We start from the raw sequence: 23,695 nt of genomic DNA, 5'->3' as shown, positions 1-23,695 counted from the left end.
CTGTCTGTCCGTCTGTCACATTCCTAAATATCTCGAGTACTACTAATGCTATCAACTTGAAATTTGGAATAGTTGTGAACATTGTGAACCTCTACAAATAGAAGGTATAATTTTTTTAAATTTATTAATTTTAATTGTAGAAAATGGCCAAAATGAAAGGGGGGCAAACTGTAAATTTCAAGTTACTAGGTCAAGTGGGGTATCGTTAGAAAGAGCTTAAATTGAACGTAAATAAACTATTTTTTATAATTTTTTTGTTGTGGAAAAAAAAAGAATTTTGAAGGAAAATGTAAAAAAAAATACCGTTCCCCCCCTTATCTCCGAAGTTTACCAACGAAAAATTATGAAAATTTTAGGAAACATTGGTTTTATGCTAAATATTACAGGAAAAATATAATCGTGTTTGTATCTTGAAAACTTTTTTTTTAATTCACAAAAAACTTTTCACATTTTTACTTTTAATTTACCCACCTTTGCGGATGTATATAGTATTTCAAATTAATACGAGATGTTACGTAAATCATCTTCTTTCCAATAAAGTAAAAATTGTTTAAATCGGTTAACATTATAAAGAATAATCCCTGAAAAACCAACATACTATGGTCGCGCAAATTAGTTAGCGAATTCACCGAGAGATGGCGCTATACACAATAATGCTCATTAGTACCTATACTTTTGTCTTCTAGTCAAGTCGTTAGAGTTATGTGAAAACATGAGATTATTTTAACTGGGGAGTTTGAAAGTTTGTACGGAACCCTCGGTGGGCGAGTCCAACTCGCACTTGACCGGTTTTTTTAAAATGTACCGAGTCTGTAGCAGCAACACACACAGCGAGCAGTCTGCCCGCGGCGGTCAAAGCGGAACGCCGCGTTCTAGCGTTCTTTTCCCGCCGAGACAGAGAACGCCGGAACGCGGGAATGTCTGAGGTTGCAAACACAGAAAAAATAATGAATTTGCTAGGAAAAGGAAGGATTTCTGAGGTCGAATCTACGGATAGTACACGACGAAATGCTGTTATGTTTATTTTATCCTTAATAAATAATTACAATGTCCTAAAAATACAGCAAGCCTTTATTTTTCTCAATTAATGAACCATATTCATCGACGTGCGAATAAAAATATCGAATCGCTGTTCATCTGTAAGGAGAATTTAATAGGTGGAATTTTTGAGCAATAATTCTTCATAGGAAAACGAACTTTTCAGTGACATGTTGCATGTACAAAGACACAAACGAAACTAGAACGCGAGAATTTCAACGCCGCCTGTGTGCGTTGGAGCTCTTGAGCGGTCAACGGTCACCAGAACGCGGAACTCTGACAGAACGCAGACCGCTCTCTGTCTGCGCACGCTCTCAAAGTTAGCTATACTTAGAGTAATATTTTCTGAAACTGACTCTTAGTAACGATTCTACGTTGAAGACTAACTTAGTCGAATGCTCTCAAAATCCCACAGAATAACAATGATGAACGTTTCAATCGTGAGATGAGCAACATCCGTATGAATAATAAAACGGCTCAGCCACCGAGATCCGTCTTGCAGAATGATACTGATTGTACCGTCTCGACGAATCTAGACTTACACGTGCAATTATACAGGGATCTCACTAGAATAACTAAACCGAGAGCTTTGCCAAGAAATAATTCGCTAATGTCGCGTGCTGCCGCCACCGATATGTATCTTGTATTATCATTTTTAGCACACTTTCGGGTTTATTCTAAGAAGCAATATTGCGAATTTTGTTATTTTAGAGATACAATGAACGGCAGTTGTACTGATGACAGTGTATTGTTGTGATTACATTGAAAAAAAAACCGGCCAAGAGCGTGTCGGGCCACGCTCAGTGTAGGGTTCCGTAGTTTTCCGTATTTTTCTCAAAAACTACTAAACCTATCAAGTTCAAAACAATTTTCCTAGAAAGTTTTTATAAAGTTCTACTTTTGTGATTTTTTTCATATTTTTTAAACATATGGTTCAAAAGTTAGAGGGGGGGGACGCACTTTTTTTTTCCTTTAGGAGCGATTACGGGCCACGCTCAGTGTAGGGTTCCGTAGTTTTCCGTATTTTTCTCAAAAACTACTAAACCTATGAAGTTCAAAACAATTTTCCTAGAAAGTCTTTATAAAGTTCTACTTTTGTGATTTATATCATATTTTTTAAACATATGGTTCAAAAGTTAGAGGGGGGCGGGACGCACTTTTTTTCCTTTAGGAGCGATTATTTCCGAAAATATTAATATTATCAAAAAACAATCTTAGTAAACCCTTTTTTATATTAAAGGAAAAAATGGAAAAATTTACGCTTCCGGCGGGACTTGAACCCGCACCATTTTTGCAATCCGTGCAATGCTCTTAGCTACGGAAGCCACGCCGGACCTCGCAAAATCTTAGTAAACCCTTATAAAAATTAATTTAGTTTTAAATACCTATCCAACGATATATCACACGTTGGGATTGGAATGAAAAAAAAAATCAGCCCCCACTTTACATGTAGGGGGTACCCCCCTAATAAAACATTTTTTTCCATTTTTTATTTTTGCACTTTGTTGGCGTGATTGATATACATATTGGTACCAAATTTCAGCTTTCTAGTGCTAACGGTTACTGAGATTATCCGCGGACGGACGGACGGACGGACGGACGGACAGACAGACATGGCGAAACTATAAGGGTTCCTAGTTGACTACGGAACCCTAAAAACGATCTTAGTAAACCCTTATTCAATTTTAAATACCTATCCAACAATATATCACACGTTGGGGTTGGAATGAAAAAAAATATCAGCCCACTTTACGTGTAGGGGGGGTACCCTAATAAAACATTTTTTTCTATTTTTTATTTTTGCACTTTGTTGGCATGATTGATATACATATTGGTATCAAATTTCAGCTTTCTAGTGCTAACGGTTACTGAGATTATCCGCGGACGGACGGACGGACGGACAGACAAACATGGCGAAACTATAAGGGTTCCTAGTTGACTACGGAACCCTAAAAAACACACACTAGTAGGTACAGTCGAGTTCATAAATATGTGTACATTTCGTCACCTTAACTCGTTGAAATAAGGTGAAAAAGTGTACACATATTTATGAACTCGACTGTACTATACAAGCATACACGCTTCTGGTGTTGCAGGTGTCCATGGCATCTTTGTTTGCCTCCGTCGTGGTATATATAAATATTGAAGGCACTTTCTATGATTGTATTAAAAAATGGGAAATACTTTGTCAGTCACAGCCTATAGTTTACGTTTTTGCTCATGTCAAAAGCCACTCCAGGGGCGCAAACCTGCAAGTTACGCAAAACTGAAAGTTACAAGCGGAAGTCTCTTTCCACTTGTCATATTAGACCCGCGTTGGGTTCCAGGAATCCTTTAGGAAGGCAAAAGATCAGCCTGAGTGGAGAGCACTGCAACGTACAGCGAGTTATGGTGGTCACGACCCTCAGTCATGAGGTTTCGACTAAGAAAAAGAAGAAGATTAAACACTTGTAAATTTTAACTTGTAGCTTCAAGAAATGGGCCCCGGTATAGCAAACATATTTATTTTTAAGTAAATACCTTTAACATAAAAAGAAAACGTTCGTTACAAGTATAAAAATATTATTGAACAATAATATTTTTATACTTGTAACGAACGACTCAAAATACTTATACAAATTAAACTATTTTGAGTGTTGAGATGAAAATGATGAGAGGTAGTCTGATTGCCTAAAGCCTACGCGCTAGGTATGATTATGATATGAGAAATGTTTATATTTGATACATGCGTAAATCCTCAGTCACTCCCAAGGTTAAGCAAATGCCAACAGACTAATAATTGTAATTACATATTACAAACAATACCTACACTGAGAGAAATTTGCATCGTGAATTTAACAAGTTCGTCTTGTTGCGGGTTTATCCGTTTGAAACAAAAGTATTTTAGTGAACGGAATAAATCACAATATTGATGAAACAAGTCGAATTTGTTCGAACAACAAGGTAAAACTTGTTAAAAGATATTTGAATGAATCAGCCAAACTTTAAAACAATATGTATCATGTTGCTTTTATTATAAAATCGACACGTTACACTTAACAAAATCTAACTAACAAACATACAATCACGCTGTATGCCATAAAGGGGTAGACAGAGCACATGAAACTACTCAAGTTTCAGTGCCACTCTTGGCAAATAAGAGGTTGAATATGGGTTGAATGAAAACGAAATTGTGACATTGCACTGACAGGTTGCCACTGCCAGCCTGTCGCCTACGCCACAATTTAAGCCATATCCCTCAGTCGATTTTTACGACACCCACGGGAAGAAAGGGGTGGTGAAATTCTTAACTCATCACTACACGGGCGACTAACAAAACTTGTTGTTTGAACTAAACACGTAGGCGCTATTTTAGCCAAAAAACTTATTGAACGAACATGAAAACTGGTTGATTTTTCTCTCAGTGTACGTTTCAGTATTAACACATGTAGAATTTTTGATTAAAATATGTCTTTAATTTATATGGTGTAAATTATTAGTTAAATTGTTACGAAAAATATGTTAAATATGTAATACTGGGCCTGAGCATGTGATAGAAATGTTGGCTAAAATCTATTCTTATGTGTTAATTAAGTACTGTACAAAAGAAAATAGAATAATGAACACTATTATTATTTAAATACATAGTAAATAGAACAGTTTGCGCCAAAAAAACCTTGCACAGAGCCAGAACGTACAGTCGGGTCTTTCAAAAGTAAGTATGTATCCATTTTTACTTACAAATTAGGTAGCTCAGAACAGACTGGCGATATGGGTAGGTACTTACATAAGTCGCGCTTTTATTAAACCTACGGTCGTACGTACTAAAATATGGGCGATCTATCAATCAAATACAAAGTGGCACAAGGAACCCAATTCACCCCATTTAAATATTAAGAAAGTTAAGCTATTATGCTGATCTGCCTTCAAAATTATTCAAAAACATAAATAGATTTGCATTAATCGACGGAGTTATGCCTAAATAATAAAATGAGCAAAGTACTTAATCCTCTGTTTCGGATCTGGATTATATCAAAGATAAAATTTACTTTTCAATGAAAAGCCGTTGTGCTTAATAATTTGTGTTGACAGCTTGTATATTTTAATTGCGATAAATGTTACGGATTGCGTAACGAGGGCATTAATTCAATAACTAACAACACCCAGGACAGGATCATTATTAATGTAGGGTAGTCGCCATTAAAACATCTGAATACCGACTCGCTCTCGAGCTCTTTATAAGAGCCTCTACCGTGAGCTTTCGACGTTTTAGAATATTTACAACAAATACGTCGATGCAATAGATAAAGTGCAATACAAATTCCTTAAATTCGTTATTCGTATATTTTTCGGAGCGCAAATGGACCATCTAGCAGGTTATCTCTGGGCAAAAGCTCATTTTGAGTTTTTATATGTTTTCCGAGCAACGCTCGGCCTACCAAATATTGAGTTGAGTCTTACTTTATAAACCTCTGATTTTTTTTATTAAATGTTGTTTTAATCTGATAAACAAAAAAAGGAAAATGAATCAGAGTAGCGGGTGCTAATCTGCGAATACAAACAAAATTCGGAAATTTCGGTGTAGTGAAGCCGATATTGAAACAAAATTCACGTCATGTTTTGTTTTTATCATTCCGTATGATGAGTAATTTCATTGAAATTCGTAAATAATAATTTCGAAATAAAATTATGCTACTCGTATAGGGATTGTAAAATTAATATATTCATCCATTTTAATGGTGACGAAACGTACATATTATACGACGTACATATTTTAATAATGTTTAATTGCCACGGTGATCACAGAGTAGGTATGTACATACGTAAAGTAAACTTCGAGCAGATTAGAATTGTTTTCATCTGACTTTGATACGACGTTGAGGAATTGAGGATCGCTTGACATTAATTGGTGTTCCCGAAATCTCACTCGCGTTTGCCAATATTCGCGAGAGATTCCTGATTAAGTGATTACACAGCTTCAGAGTTTATCTCAATAATATGAAACTATGGCTTAATCTTAAAATATTAATCAATTGATCACGAATACGACGGATATCGCTTTTTAAGGACAGTGTTGTACTGGGAAAAGACTGAGAAAAACCAACCTAAGGGAACTAAATAAACCTGAAGGAGGAGAAAGAGTAAATAGTTGATTAGACATATTTATTCTGATTTACATTTACCCGAAACTTTACGTATAAATACTTAAAATGTGGTTTGATATATTATTTTCAGAAATCCGTAGTGATGGCAGATGACGACATAGCACATGACAATAGTAATAACCATTAGATTTTCTAAAAAAGATTACTAAAAAAAGAGTAATTCGCCGCTGTTTGTTTAATTCGTTGCGTTTTTGATCAACATCTATTTAGGAATGTAACAACATTTATTTAAGTTACATAAGACTTCAAACCGCAACCCCAATGTTAATGAGTAATGATAATCAAGGGCGCTGTAATTTCAACTAATTATACCTTACTACACAATTAATACACGTTTAATTTAGAATCGCAAAATGAAATTGTATTAAAATTGCTTCATAACAACAAATTGTAAACATTACTTAGACATCTAATTAGTTTGGAGGTATTGCACTATGCTCAAATAATGATTGTTAGTTCTGCTCATTCATCCGTAAGTCTGGTAGTACCTATTCAGTAAATAAAGTGGTTTACTCTAGCCAAACTACTGTAACTGCGCTTAGTACGAGATCTTAGTTTGAACGGGAGAAGACTAAAGGAATATTGTTCCTAGTCAGGTTCTATTGCAGCTACGACTCGATACGTTTATGATGGAAATGGTATGCAAAACAGTCTCGACCTGCTGGGGTACCATGAAGTGCTAAAGCCGTTCAGTTTAGGTTGAGAGAGAGGGACGGAGCTATGGAACTGCTATAGCTTCGTCCCTTTCTCTCAACCTAAACTGAACGGCTTTAGCACTTCATGGTAGCCCACCTGATCCGTTTACGCGAAACTACAATAAAGCAATCGTAACTGCAAACTCTGTAAATTGTTGTACTAATAATTACATGGTGAATATAATTTTAAATACTTTGATATTTTATTTTGTTATAGGCATTTATCAATTAAGGTTGTACAATCCTGATTACCTACTACCAACTTAGTTAATATTAACAACCACGGAGCCATAGATAAAATTGGAATTGTGGAAAAATTGATATCAACTTAAATAATATTATATAGTAAAAAAAAATCTTTAAAACTTTGAAAGTCGTACACTGTGTGTCAAAAAAACAAATTTTGGTAATTTCTGAAACTTCGGAAGTAGGTTTGGAAACTTTCATCACCACACTACCCTTTTTTCAAATTATTTGAGAGAAAAATAAAAACCACATGATTCAGGTTCGTCTACCCACATATAATATATTATGTTCGTATGTAAGTACCAATATATCGTATAAACATTGTCATAAGATTTTCATCCTCCAGTGAATAAAATTATTTGCAAAATTGTATTGGTCTCCTCATAATGCTATCCTCTAACAAAAAGTTATTCCAGGAAAAGCAAGTAGGTAATACTTCTCATTTTCTCAAGTATGCTTTTAGGTTAGTAGCTACGCTATCCCGGTGCACAATGCACATGTTGCAGTCATATTTTATGAGCACTGTGCATTGTAGATTGCCTGTACCAACCTTACCATATAAATTAACATACCTACATAAAAGTAAATCATTTAATGTGATTTAAAATACGAGTATTGTCCGGTATTTACAAACCGGTCAAGTGCGAAGACTCTCCCACCTAGGGATCCGTAGAATTCGAATATACCTAGGTATACTTTTCTAGTTCGAGGATTTAAGATTTATTCCTATTTGTGTAGTATAAGAAGATTATTGACATTATTGTTCACTCCCTTGAGTGTAGTCGTTGTGGCAAAGGCAGGCCCATTTTTATACTGTTTGAAGGTACCGTTAGATCTGAGTACCTGATACCTCTATTTATGATTTTTACAAACAGACGGACTGACAACAAAGTGATCCTATCATATAAGCGTTCCGTTTTTTTTCCTTATGAATCCTAAAATAAAAGAGTGTCACGGCAAACTAAACTAAAGTAATATATTTAATAATTCACAATCGTACACCGATTGGAAGTGCAATCACAACGGGTGAAAATTGCATTTTTATTCCCACGCGGCCACGAAATTATAGGCCGAGTAAATTGCAACCGTTGCATACTCACAAAAATATACACTCCCGGTAAGTGTTAACTTGAACTGCACTGCGCATTTTATTTTACAGTTTGATTCTTAGAACAGTGCTTTCATCTTGCAAAATAAATGGTTGTCGACTTGCGGAAAATGCCCAGCATAAGTAACTGACTAAGTGCTTTTATCGAAATAAAGTTCTACGGACTTATTCCGAAAAGAACTAGTCAGTCCAGTCCAGTCACGTTATAACTAAACTAGCTTTTGCCGGCGGCTTCGCTCACGTTAGAAAGACAAAAAGTAGCCTATGTCACTCTCCATCCCTTCAACTATCTCCACTTAAAAAATCACGTCTATTCGTCGCTCCGTTTTGCCGTGAAAGACGAACAAACAAACAGACACACACTCTTTCTCATTTATAATATTAGTATGGATTATTCTACGATTTTAACTACAAATTATTAAATCTATTGCATTTTTAATATTATACTAAATTAATGTTTTTAAAGTCTCAGAAGCGTTTGGCAATCGCTAGTCATTATTATCTTCAGGACATTTGTGTTTCTTAGAAAGCGATAACAATGAACAAAATGTTTTCTGAATAGTCAGTTCAGCCATTAACATTTCTTATTTTTCCTAACCCAGCTATATTTATTTTACACTCTTGCAGTAAACATATAAGTATCCTTAAATCAAAGGTACAGTGGGCTGCAAAATTGCATGGAGAAATTATGAATGAATTCATTGATAAATTCGCAATGCACTTTTGCAGCTGATAGTACAGTGGGCCAAGAAAGTGGTCTACCAGTTTTGACAAAAGTTTCTGCGAGCTCTAACGATCGCTAAGGTTGACTTGACAGATGGCATAACGTAAATATCATATATAGACAGAGCAATTGTCACCGACATAATATTATTGCAAGCAGAAATCGACCTTGTTGTCTCATGACGTTCAAACGAACCTCAACCGTAGGGTGGTAAGCCACATTTTTCTATAGTTGTGTATCGTCATTTACAGTGTAGTGCATAGATCTTTAAAACCCTACATAAAAGATGCCAGCCGGGGCCCCGCGCACCCACGCATACGATATAGCTCTTAAAGCATTGTTAGGAAGCCTTTAAGGGATATAGCGTGGGTGCGCATGGCGCCGAAACTGGCGGCGGCGGCAGCGCGGGGGAGTGCGAGCGACAGGGTGAGGCCGGAGCAAAGGGGAGGCCGACAAGTCAAAATACAGGAAACAGTGAGAATTTCACGAAAGTGATTCTAGAAAACTATTAAAAAATAAGTGCATGCAAAAAATACTCGTGGCGTCTTTTTTAACAATTTTCGGCTTTGCCTCAAATTGTTCCTCACGCCACTCGTCTTTTTTGACCTCACTTAAACGCCAGTTGCATAAAATACTATTATGGTCGACTGTACTTCGACCGCCACCATCCTTCAGTTTAACGCTTTGCTCGCCGCCCTCATAACAATAAATCGTGAAGGACACATTTAATAACAAGAGGAAAACTATTTGGAAGAGCCATTGATATAACAGCCTCCCGTTTACGTAAATACGACCGACGAGAGTTGGGAATCTTTGGGATATATCTGGAAAGAACTGAGTCAATCACACTAACTGCCAAATCAATTAGGAGCCTATATCTACAAACGAATAAAAGGGATCGAGCATGTTTGCTGAAGGGGTCTAAAGGTTTCAAAAGATTTCATATATTAATGTGTACCTACGTAGTAAAATGAGAAAATTTGCTTTTACAGGTTTAGATTTCAAACCTCTGTGCAATGGTCTTCAGAACCCGTACCATGAGTTTTCGACGTTTATGAATAAGTTTCTTTGTGTAGTACTCACGGAAATTGACATTCATTCTATGAAGAAATTAAACGGCGACCTCAAATGCTTACTTACTAGTACTGGAACGAAAAATTACTTACAAATCTCATAGTAGAGACGTAAGAAAAGGGAACGGAACGAGCATCGGTCGAAACATACCTAATCCCGGGGAAATTAAGTTACCCTCATGCGCGCGTACTATGTCAATAAATTTAATATCCCATTTACTAAGCCAATACCTGGCAAGTCGTTAACAGGCTCAAATAAAATAAATACTCGTAAAGTTTTACGTGTTATTGAGCAGGTAGGTCTGTCAATACTAACCGAAGTATTTAGCGTTCAGAAGATGGTCATTGGTCAACTTTTTTGTCACTTATTTAAAATTGCAAACGGGACTTAATCGCATATTACTATGTTTTAAACACTAACCATACATAACATAGTAACACGCGATTAAGTCCCGTTTGCAATTTTAAATATGTGTAAAAATCGTGAAAGTTTATATCAGTGTTTTTTGTCGCTAATAGCTAGGATAAATGTTATGTTATAGTTATAGGCCCACACCATGGTCAATTAGTCATTGGCTCCTCCATATTTGGGCAGGAAAATGGCGTGTGCCTTCTTTACCTAAAGGCAGATTATTAACAATAAAAGGATTTCTATTATTTTGTCTCTTTCTATCTAAACAAGGGTTGGCCAATTACTATTTATTGTAACGACTAATAATTATTACTATTACCAAATTATACCAACAATAAAATGAACATTAGCATGATAATAATTTCAGTAGCGTATCTAAGCCATAATAAAGTATGCATTCACAACGTGGGGGACGCAATGCTCGTATTTCAAGGTGGACTTTAGGTTAAAGTTTAGAAAGACAAAGGTTGGAGCTCCTATATCCTCTTGTGACCTAATTTTGAGAGCTGTTGACCCCTTAGTTAACCACAACGGAACGGGGACGGTTTCTGCAGTTGGGGATGAGATTGTTTCTTTATTTGCGTATGTGTGTGTTGCGGTGAAACCTCTGCGATGGATTTGAGATAAATTACATCTGAATTTTCCTCCTACACCGTGATCATTTCTGTCAGTTTATCCATACTAATATTATAAATGGGAAAGTGTGTGTGTCTGTTTGTTTGTCCGTCTTTCACGGCAGAACGGAGCGAAGAATTGACGTGATTTTTTAAGTGAAGATAGTTGAAGGGATGGAGAGTGACATAGGCTACGTTTAGTCTCTTTCTAACGCGAGCGAAGCCGCGGGCTAAAGCTAGTTTATTATAAGCAGTAGGCCTAGCACATGATGGCCGCGAGAGTATGTCGCCGCGAGATAGATCACACGTCTTCTTCTAACTGTATAAATGACATAAGGACGGGTAGTCTATCTCGCGGCGACATACTCCCGCGGCAATCATGTGCTAACCCTGCAGGGCCCGTAACATTCATGCCGATGACATCAATTTGACGTCACGCTGCATATAGGATGATTCAAATAATTTTATTGTAATAATTAATCATTATTCATTAATCAATTTAATCATGTACAATTTGTACAAATGACTTCAAGAGCTACTCATACGTGAAATAATTAATAACCTACTTGATACGTGAAACGAAAAAGAAACTATTTTGTTTTGTTTTTATAATTTATTGAAATATGGTAACAAAACTATTTAATAAAAGGTATGTTTAAAAATAAACAAATAATTTAATTTACTATTCACGTATCAAGTAGTTACGTATGAATAGATTACTATTGAAGTCATGATTAAAATGATTGATGAATAATGATTAATTAAATCAAATTGAAAAGTTTCGATTTTGCCAAGAGTGATAGTAGTTAATAATACAGGCGATTAATGTATGTAAATAAAACTCTTGAATCACCTATATGCAGCGAGACGTCAAATTTATGTCATCGGCATGAAAGTTACGGGCCCTGATTATAAGTATTAAGACCCTCCTGCTTAAACACTAGAGTAGCTAGTACCCACCCCGCCGCGCCCTGTAGCCGTAAGGTAATACAAAACAAATAAATATACAATAGTCTTTGTATTAAGAATGTCACAGGCTACGAGTTGAAGTACATCAAAATGAAAGTCTCAGATCAACACAGATGTCATATATACCATAGATCAAGCAAACATATCTACTTAGCGTGTCAAATGAACTCAGTGAAATCCACTGAGTTGTCCGTCTTTAATCCCAGCTTGCAGCTTTCGGGCGTCAATTTTTGTAAGTTGAAGTCAATCAAAACATAAAAAATGCCTCGTTACGTGATATTCAATTGCAACAACACAAAAATTATGAACAATCAAGAGCCTCAGACATATTTAAAATCAGATCAAATAAGAACGAAGTTCAAAATGATAAATCAATGTCACTATGTTATTGGCTTCAAATATCTTCGTTCTACTTACGCCAGTAAAACTTAAAAATGTATTCAGTAAACATCCCAACCGCCGCGGACGCGTCAGTATTAGAGTATGGAATTTGGGCAACTATTGTCCGCATGCGCAAGTGGTTATAGGGCCATACATTTTTACAAGCTTTTATTCAACTTGCCTTGTTAACTAACAAGTGTGCGTCAAAACGTAGAAGCTAAATTTGACCCACTTCCCGGTTTCCGATTGAGCTGAAATTTTGCACACATACGAGTATGTAAATCACGTGACAATGCAATATTATGGTATCATGGAGCTGATCTGATGATGGAGCAGAAAGGTGGCCATAGGAACTCTGTCATGAAACGTCGTATCCCATCAAGTAAGGGGTTTTTAGAAATGTCTCGGAGAGCAGTAGATGACTGTTGAAAGAAAGGTACAGTCGGCGATAAAAGCTTGTGCCAAAAATGACGTTTTTGCAAAAAAAACTTATTATTTACGATTTGTCTCGTGCGTAAGTAATAAAAATGTTGATGTTCAATAATCATTTACGATGACATAATCGCTACTAGGTCATTACCTATTAGGTCTAAGTATTTTTGTCTGTCTGGCTCGTCTCATTCAAGTTCATTAAAGTTATCGTGTTAGTTCATACGTGCCTTATATAAGATGTTTCATTTTATTCACGGCTATTTGGTTACCATTGATGGTGGTATAGATGTCGGTCGTCCCCGCCTTATATACCTACGTAAACTGAAATGGACTAACCTGGTTGTTGGGAAACGTGCCGTCCTTGTCTATCGCGTTCACTTGTGTGACCTTCGTGCCTATGGGCTCTCCTTCCAGCACAGTCTCCTGTTCTCGTTCAGTGAAGAGCGGTATCTCGTCGTTGACGTCCTCTAGCATGATGAAGACCGTTGCTTCCGAAGCCAGTTGTTGAGCGCCGTTGTTCTTGAGGAAAAGTGAAAAATTAGAACCTCAATCGTGGACATACGTTTGACAGTGTATGATCAGTACCAATAAACGTATCTCTATCTCTATCTTATAATATGTAAGTACCTAATTTAACCTCGTAAGGCCCGCCATAGTTAGTTTTCCCATTTTTAATTTGAACCTTATTCTATAAATAAATTGGTAAGATTTTCGTTTGTTTCAAAAATTAATGTAACAATGGAAATCCTACTTTATTCAGTTCATGGATGTGTGGAAGGTTCAAATTAGACTGCAACACTATGTACATTGTAATGTACATAGGAAATGCCCGGGTCACTCGAAACGCATACAAAATAAAGACGCAACACTCTCAAAAAGGCCGGAAATCGTTACACTGTAATGTACATTGGCTATTAGCCAAGTTTTAAGCACGAGGATATGTAGTATGGTCGCCTATCATATAATATATTGACATTATTGACTATATTTGTCAATGATTATGCTTTTTTGCACTGCGATTAGAAAGCTAACTATTTACTGAAGACGCTAATATTTTCATTGCTGAGGAACCACAACAGCAGCTTTTTGATGCTAAGTCTAAAGTAATAGAAAATAGATCCATTTTAATAAGTGCAATACTATTTGAACACGAAACGAAAATTTTCTATAAAGCTATTTTCATCGATATTGTACAGTCGAGTTCATTGCTTCACCTTAACTGGTTGCAATAAAGTGAAAAAATGCTCACATATTTATGAACTCGACTGTACAGTACGATGGTTAAAAATTCCTTTAACTGGTGTAAACTGTATAAAACGCCCTCTATCGGGACAATAATGCACTCCCTAGGAACCTTGTTAAGTGAAGCGCACAAATTGCTTTTAGTTTAACAAACTTTGGTCAGAGGGCGCTGTGAAAAGTACTGTAGAAATGTGCGTTACTGGCGAGCGTTTTTAACCTTCTACTACATTCTCGTGTGGTAGGAAGCACAAAACGCAGTTTTTTCTTGTTTTTGCTGTCTGTACTTTCAGGCAGGCGTACTTAGGAGAAAAAAAACAGGAGCGAAAGCACGCCGAGGTGTTAATGTTTCCCTTCCTCAACCTCGCTTTTATGACCCTGTTTTTATACATACATATAGGTATGTATTCATCAATACTGTGAAATCTACAGAAGTAATGTCTAAGACAATTACATTTTGCATAAAATTCTCTGCTAACTTGTCTTTGCAAGTACCTACCTACATATAAGATTAAGACTGATAGTTTTTAAATTATATTTCAAACCGCAATAAAATTCGAATTTATTTTAAAAAAGTCGTTACTAAAAAAAATAAACGAACAATTACCTCCACTCGTATCGTCAAATTGTACTCCTTAATGGTCTCATAGTCCAACGGGTGGTTAACTTTTATATCAGCCCACGTAAATCCATTATCAGCTCTTTGTTGCAAATAAAACGTATGAAACTTATTCGTTTGGGCTGTCGATCCGGGCATCAACCGGTAAAACACGGTCGGATTGTTCTCTATGCCCGAGCTGAAAATGTCAATAGGTTACAAAAGGAACTTTTGTGATACCACATAAAGAGACGTTTACTGGAAATCTACTGGCACTTGACATCACGACATCAATGTTGCGTATTTAGGCAAAATAATGAGCCCAGATTTTGAATGTAAATGAACCTTTCAGCAGTATCGTGTAAGCCTAAACCCACGGTTTTAAAATAGGGCGGAGGATGTGTGTTCTGCGTGTAGGTATTCTTTCGGCAGAGCACACATAAGATGTTTGTTCTCGGAAATTCTTAGGCAAAATCTTTATGGGTCACTAAATAACAGCGGCTGAGCATAAGTCAGTGGATAGTTGCAACACTTACTTCAGGAAAGTAGGTAAAGTCAACCAATTGGAACCCTAGGCCGCTCTACAACCATGTCAAAATGACAAGCAGTAAGAGATTTCTTACAATGTGATTTATAACGTCACTATGACATAGTTTTATAGTGGCCTAGGGTTCCAATTGGTTGACTGTACAATAAGCTAGCGTTGCGTAAAAAGTGTTCCTCCTAGTATTTTAGTAGCTATGAAAGCAAGTTACGCAAACGTTAGCAAGTACCTAGGTCAGTGTTGACACTATCAGGTACTCGTAGCAAGGCTGCTGATATTCTCGGTATATGTACTAGTAGTATTGAGACTGAGTAATATTGAGTCATTGATAAAAATAAAAAAAGATATGTATACACATCTGAATCTGTTGAAAGTATTAATAACTAAACAAACCGTCCCGAGATAATCCGAATATAAAACCGTGCGTCTAGTGCATATCAATCACAATTAATATATCGACGACAACAACGTATAGGGTGCAAACTGCAATTATTTTTTTCAGAAAATTGCACCTTACCCACCAACGTACAAGGTGCTATCTGCTACAAAAAAAAATCGCAGATTTCGCCTTGTACGTTGTTGTCGTCGATATGTAGAATAAATAAGCCTAGAAAAATAAAACATCAATATAATAATTCATAAGCTGCAGTACATATATTTTATTTCTCTCTCTGAATGTTTTTTGGTTTCGGTTTTATGACTTGAATTTCTAGGCTTTAATATTCATGACTGACCAAAAAGGTATTGCTTTTTTTTTGAGAATATCATTTTTCGAATTTTCCTTTCCTAGTTTCTTATTAACAACACAAAGTTGACCTAAAATGAGAAAAACGTATGTCGCCGTTTAGTAAACTTTGTTAAAAAAATTCAATACTTTAGTTATAACATTAAGTGATTCTAAAAGCCAGATAAATGGACTACAGGTTTTGAGGTTTTTTATATTTTTCCTCTCAAAGGCAACAAAGAAATTTTACCTTAAATTTAAACTATCGTAAAATTTCCATACATTCGCCATTGCTGTCAGAATTCTCCTTTCGATTAGACGCCCTGAGCGGCTCATCGGAGGCAGACGTGTCGCCGGTCGCTCCGCGTTGACGTTTAAATTTGACAAATATTTTGACAGAAAATAGTGTACGTACACGAAAAACCATACCAGTGTAAAACTGTGCTCAAAATAAATAGGGTAAATCAATAATGTCAGGTGGAGATCCAATCTCATTTAAAGTTTAAAGGTGCATGGCTTGTGCATAAAAAATAAATAAAAATATATCACATTATTAAAGAAAATAACGAACACAACCGAATGAGTATAAATGATTTCATTCTAGTTCGGTTAAATTGAAAAAAGTTTCATGTTTTCTTTTACTCATCGGAATACATTTTCATTACGCTGGTATTAACAGTACGTCATTTTAAAAATATATATGACAGCACCTACGTCAAATTTTGTCAACCAAACTTCACAGGTTGTATGTAAACAATTACAATTTAATTTATTCATACATATATTCAGATACTTATTACTTGATTCTTACTTAGAAAAGAAAAAAGGGGAATGCGAGCGGGTATAGGTTTAGTGCTTCTAGTTCAAATTTAATTGTATATATAAAAAAATGTCTCAATTTCATTAAAGATTTACTCTGTGCATACCACGAACACGTAACCGTAAGTTGAAAACAATAATAATTATAAAGTACCAGCGGACCGCAAGGCGGTATGGGAGAGCAAGCAGCTACACGGGCGGTTCTACAAGGCCCTCACGGGACCCGATGTAGACCTGCTCGCATCGGTGAACTGGTTACGATTCGGGGACCTCTTCGGAGAAACCGAGGGTTTTGCCTGTGCAATTGCCGACGAAGTTATGATGACGAACAACTACCGGAAATATATCCTGAAGGACGGTACGGTCGACATTTGTCGGGCATGCCGCCGTCCCGGAGAGTCACTCAGGCATATCATCTCCGGTTGTTCTCATCTAGCTAACGGTGAGTACTTGCACAGGCATAATCTCGTAGCCAGGATCATTCACCAGCAGCTTGCTCTTCAATACGGCCTTGTGGACCGCGAAGTACCGTACTACAAGTACATACCTGCGCCAGTTCTCGAAAATGGCTATTGGGATCGATCTATTATCACTGACAGGACTATTGTAGCCAATAAGCCTGACATTGTCATAATAGATCGATCGCAACGCCGGGCCGTGCTCGTCGACATCACCATCCCCCATGATGAGAATCTCGTGAAAGCCGAGAAGGACAAGTCCAGTAAGTACCTAGACTTGGCTTACGAGATAACCGCCATGTGGGATGTTGATTCGACGATCATTGTCCCGATAGTCGTTTCAGCGAACGGTCTCATAGCGAAGAGTCTCGACCAACATCTAGAGAGACTCTCGCTAGGTGGTTGGATCAAGGGTCAGATGCAGAAGGCGGTGATCTTGGACACGGCGCGGATAGTCCGACGGTTCCTCTCTCTGCAGCCCTAACCACCGGCAGCTTGGGCCCTGCCCCGCTGCTGGCGGCACCCTAGGTTAGGTTTTTTATAATGTGTTTATATATTTTGTATTGTTTTGTAAGTGGTTTTGTATTTTACTTTTATAATCATATTATAAAATAGCCTAGCCTGAGATTTAAAATGAATAAAGAGAATTATAAAGTACCTAAATATATATTTAGAAAGTTAACGCTCGTTTTGAATGGCACTTCTCCACTCAACTAGACTAGACCAAATATTCATGGAACAGTCACCAGCATATATGACGACATATTCCCGGCGTAAATTTGTGATGCTCCGTGACCGGCAAAAACATCGTCTCTCTTTCTAGCGTCTCGCGAGCGTAGCGTCGGGCCAACTGTATGGAAAAAGACGCCGCGTAGGCGCGGCTTAGCCATACAGTTGGCCCGACGCTACGATTGCTAGACGGCAGATGTGGGGAGTGTCCTTATCCGCAGAAATATCTGATCGGGTAGCTTAAAAATATTTGATTCCTTATAAATAAAAATCTAAATTACACTCTCACTCGCATAAATATCTATCCATTGTTAAAGCAAATATATATCTTACGGGCTAGAAATCATTAATATGTAATTAAAGTGCAATAACAAACCCTACCTTAGTTGCCTTAGAGCGGTAAATTGTATGAGGTGATTTGACATCAGACTCACGAAACACGTGCAGTATTGTCAGTGCATATGTCTGTCTCATCTGTTGTTAAACTATGACAAGTAAACTTATTACAAATCTGATATCAGAAGCCTTTTTACAAGCTTTTATTCAACTTGCCTTGTTAGTATATCTTAGTTTGGGCCAAAACGTAGAAGCTAAATTTGACCCGCTTTCCGATTTGCGATTGAGCTGAAATTTTGCACACTTATGTAAATCACGTGACAATGCAATATTCTGGTATCATGGAGGTGATCTGATGATGGAGCAGAAAGGTGGTCAGAGGAACTCTGTTATGAAACGTCGTATCCCCATTGAGTAAGGGGTATTTAGAAACATCTCGGAGAGCAATAGATGATTTTTGAAAGAAAGGTACAGTCGGCTAAGGTAAAGCCTGTGCCAAAAATGATTTTTTTGCAAAAAAACTTATTATAAATTGGGAGGTGAATTTTTATATTATCTCTACATATCATTAAGAAGAAAAACCGGCCAAGAGCGCATCGGACCACGGTCAGTGTAGGGTTCCGTTCCGTAGTTTCCGACATTTTACATATTGACAATTTAATAAATACCGTAATTTGGGGTGAATAGGGTTCCCGGGGTATATAATGCTATTATATTTAAATAATATATTTTATGATTTATGTAAATAATATATTTACAGACATGAAAATGTCTGTCAAAGTAGGCATTCAAATTTATTGGATTTTTTACTCATTTTAACTTCATTTTTGTGTGAAATTTTGCTAAGAATTTGTTCATTATCCTTTTGAATGTAGTGTATACCTACACTTCTAAAGTTTATGTTTAACAGAAAATCATAAGACATATTTTCATTTTTATAATGGTTTTCATGAAGAAAGCGATGCAACTGTGTTGGGGAACTTTTACGGGATGAACAAATATCCGCGGCCTGAGGGGTGAATAGGACCAATAATGGGGGGAAACGGGTCGCAAAGGGGGTGAATAGGTTTACGAAGGGGGTGATTAGGGTCGGAAGAGGGGTGAATTGGGATGTGTAGTCAATGGTTGTCAAATTGTATAAAAGATATATAACTTACCTAAAGTGATGTTTTTATGAATGACCTCTCTGTATATGGACGCAATTTATACGTCAATGTATTGCTTCGTAGTTAGACTAGATACAATAAATTAACATTTAGAAATGTTAATCACACTTCTGTCAACCACAAGTCAACGTTTCTACTTAAGTCCACAAAAATCACCCATGGTTGCTATAATATAAACGGATTACTTTAAAATAAAAATCATAAGTATGAAACTATACATCTAGGGAAGAAATAAAATTATTTTATTGAATAATTTTTGATTTGTTATTTTCAAGTTTATATAAATTCTCAATTCGCTCAAAGGTTGGAAGAGATCCCTTATAGGTATAAGTTCGCCTTTGTACACCATAACTACATATACTGTATTTTTATGTCCTAACTTGTCTTATGTACAATAAAGTGTTCACATACATACAAACATAAATTGAAATAGATATCATACACGAAAGAAAAAACGACAAGGCCCACTGGTGGCCGAGCCGGGAATCGAACCCGGGTCTTCAGCTTACGCAGCTAACGTCATTACCACTAGGCCACCCGCCCGCCGTGTGGTACCCGACGAAATTTCTCTAGTGTATGTTATCTCTGATAGGCACATTTTGACCACCTCGTATATGAATCTTTAAGGCCCTTTTGCACCAACCACTTAACTCAGAGTTAGTGGGCTCATGGGCTGTCAACTGTCAAATTCCATGTAAAATGGTGGGTTAACCCTCAGGTTAACCCTCCATATTCGTTGGTGCAAGTGGCACTTAGAGGATTAGGGTATAGCGAGAGAGATGGCGGGTTCGATTCCCGGCTCAGCCACCAGGAGGCCTTGTCGTTCTTACTTTCGTGCGTGATATTTATTTCAATGCATAAGTATGAAAACGGTTATGACTTTATTTTCAAGTAAGTAATTTTTGCTGATAAACTTTTTTTTCGGCATTCAATTTTGTAAGGTATGCTCCCAGCCGAAGATCAGCGCTGATGAAGAGGCACCAAAGAAAACACGTCCGTTCCATACAAGATTTATTAGCAGAGAGCGAAAATATAACCTACCCACAATCAATCGGCGCCTAATTACTAAACTACCCACATTTGTCACAAAATTATTTCAAAAATACTTAAGTCATTATCAGTTTGCCGTTAATATTTGTGGGATATTAAATTGGACCAGGAGTGATATTTAAAAAAAAACTATACATTTATAACCTTTTGAATTTTGGAATTCGGTTAAAAAATCCGGCCAAATGAGAATCTATTTTCGCACAATTGTAAAACTAAATTATCTTTACTAGAAATGACATCTATTGCGACTTAAGTAGTTTGCATAAATTAGTAACCCAATTCACCTAGAGATGGCGCTGTACTTTGGGCTACTTAGTACATCGTTTTTTGAAGATTTTGGATTCATGGGGTCGGAACGGGTATGAACTAACTTAATTTGTGGTGAATAGGGCCAAAACCGACTTTTGAACGTCGATAGCAGTTTTTTTATATGTGCCATGCTAATTTTTTACACAAAAAATCTTCCAGCGGTGTGAACTTCGGGTGGTCTTTGAAAATATGTCGTTTTATTTAGTAATTTTCGCTCACCCTAACGTTGGGGTGAATAGGGTCGGGAAGGGGGTGAATAGAGAAAAGTGCTAGGGTTGATTTTTTTGGATTACGAACAAAACCTGACCTGTCACGAGCATATTATATTTATTTTATCAAAAAATAAGGAACTAATATGTTATGAGTAGTCGGTAATGTATTAATAAAATAAATTTATCGAAATCTAGACATATGATAACCCTAAACCAACCTTTATAGTTATATGGTGCTCTGACGCAGTGAACAAGTAAGTATGGTCGTGGGCAGTGCGGATAACGTGTCAAAATATAAGCATAGTTTGTTGCTATTTTTCATGTTTAAATAACTTCTTAACTAACGTAGTGGGTATTAAAGTAAAAGGTTCTCAGTGAATATTAGCTTGCCAGACATGTGTTTAGCTATACCATTGTATTGAGTGTTGTATCATAAAGTCAAACTAGGCATTTATTACTAATTATTTACTATGTGGGGTGTCTTTGATCACTTGCATGGGGTAAGATTGACCATAATGACACATAGTTGATTATTGTCTGATTATGTCACGGTACTTGTTGAGACTGATAATTTGATCTCTTCTTGTGATAAATATTGAAACAATTGCAAATAAAGGTGGTTTTTCGAAGATAGTAATTTTTATTTTTAATCAAAGTAACCCCAAAATAGCGTTAAAGAGTTGTAATATTTGACTCTGCGAACTGTTTTTTATCTTTTCTTGAGATAAAATACTTTTGTAAGGGATTACATTCGATTACCATTAAAAAAATACATAGGGTATCAAAGTAACCCCAATGTCAGTTTAAGTTTGATAACATCGTTTTTTTTTTGCGTACATTATTTTGTTACCTTTCTAGATTTTTAGCAGGAAAAGACTAAAAAAGTTGATGGTCCCATTTTTTTCTTTCTTTGTTACGTTACATTGACCAATTATGGAATTGGCTGACAGATGAAATAAAGACATCATGCAAGGTCAAGCGAGACTTATTCATTCAAATTAAGAAAAACCCGGATGCACAGTTAGTAAATTATTATAAATCGTATTGTGATATGTTGAAAAAGAAAATTTCTTTAGCTAAAAAAAGTTATACAGAAAAGAAAATTATAAACTCAAATAATAAAGTTCAAGCTACTTGGAAACTTATTAACGATAGCATAAAGGGCCCCAAAAAGAATGTTCACACGGATCTCGTGGGATTGTCCAATGGGACAGATACAGCAATATCTATGGGTGAGATTCCTGACATGTTTAGCAACTACTTTAACTCTATAAACAATAGTATAAATCAGGCTCAGTTTACGAAATCGTCAGTGCCTCCATATGTAACTAGTACAATGTTTGTAAAACCAACAGATAGAGAGGAACTGAAAAAAATTATATCAGGATTAAAAAATAAAAAATCCTCTGGCTATGACGAAGTCACTTCAATGGTTATAAAACATACCGCAAATTATATTTTGGATCCTCTTGTACATCTTATTAATATGTCTATCTCGGAGGGCAGGTTTCCAACCTTGCTAAAAAAGGCAGTTGTAAAACCTTTGCACAAACAGGGAGATAAACTTTTTGTAAATAATTATCGCCCAATATCCTTGCTGCCAATATTTTCTAAGGTATATGAGAAAGTAATGGTAACTCGTCTTTTTAACTACCTAACACTAAACAAAATTATAGCCAAGGAACAATTTGGCTTTCAGAAGGGTATCTCTACCACTGATGCATTGTTCGAATTGACAAATTATGTATTTGAGTCACTGAACCAACAAGAAAATGTAATCGCTGTCTTTATTGATCTTTCTAAGGCGTTCGATCATGTGGACCACACGATAATGCTAGACATATTAGATCGTTATGGTATAAGAGGAACTATAAATGATTGGTTTGTGTCTTATCTTACACAACGTGAGAACTATGTAACTGTGCCATCGTTAGATTGTGAAAGCCATACCATGGTTGACTTAAAATCAAATAGCACAAAGCCTCTTTTTGGGGTGCCCCAAGGAGCATACTGGGACCTATATTGTTCTTACTTTATGTTAACTTTCTTCCAAAGGTTACATCTAAACGTGTCATCATGTTTGCAGATGACGTCTGTGTACTCTTTAAGTTTAAAAGGAATGAAGTAGAAAATCTTACCGTAGAAATAGAACAAGCTCTGGCTAAAATTGTTGATTGGTTTAAAACTATTAACTTATCTACCAATGTAAATAAAACCAAAATTGTACATTTTAGAAACATTAAAATTAATTCATTAAAACTTGATATCAATTTAAACAATGCAACTGTCGATTTTGTGGAGGAAACTAAATTTTTAGGTGTATGGGTAGATGAAAACTTAAATTGGAAAAAACATGTTGATTCTCTCAGTAACAAGCTTAGCAGCTTCGCTTTTGCGCTTCGAGGACTGAGACGAGTTTCCACTCAAACGGCTGCCTTGCAATCATATTATGCATTTTTTCAGTCAAATATGATTTTTGGACTAGCAATTTGGGGAAATTGTGTAGACATACAAAGATTGTTTATACTTCAAAAGAGATGTGTTCGTATTTTGAGTGGATTAATGTCAAATCGTGAATCATGTAGAGAATCTTTTAAGAAATTAGGTATACCTACTCTGACATCACTGTATATTATGGAGCTATGCAAGATTGTAAGGCGATATCCTAGTACATA

At 36.3% G+C, this 23,695-nt stretch overlaps 1 protein-coding gene across 2 annotated transcripts in view; it reads right to left on the bottom strand.

Annotated features, from left to right (window-relative positions):
* Nucleotides 1-23,695, bottom strand: part of LOC125227120 (neural-cadherin-like) — a 144,051-nt gene that overhangs the window by 4,561 nt on the left and 115,795 nt on the right. For both annotated transcript variants that reach the window (XM_048131338.1, XM_048131337.1), the window contains 2 exons: nt 14,683-14,872; nt 13,173-13,355 (listed from right to left, as the gene is read on the bottom strand). In XM_048131338.1, coding sequence (XP_047987295.1) covers nt 13,173-13,355; nt 14,683-14,872 — 373 coding nt within the window. The remainder of the gene's footprint in view (nt 1-13,172; nt 13,356-14,682; nt 14,873-23,695) is intronic.

This window comes from Leguminivora glycinivorella, chromosome 6 (assembly GCF_023078275.1).
Source record: "Leguminivora glycinivorella isolate SPB_JAAS2020 chromosome 6, LegGlyc_1.1, whole genome shotgun sequence".
Classification (NCBI taxonomy): domain Eukaryota; kingdom Metazoa; phylum Arthropoda; class Insecta; order Lepidoptera; family Tortricidae; genus Leguminivora; species Leguminivora glycinivorella.
This window is presented reverse-complemented; position numbering and strand designations above follow the sequence as displayed.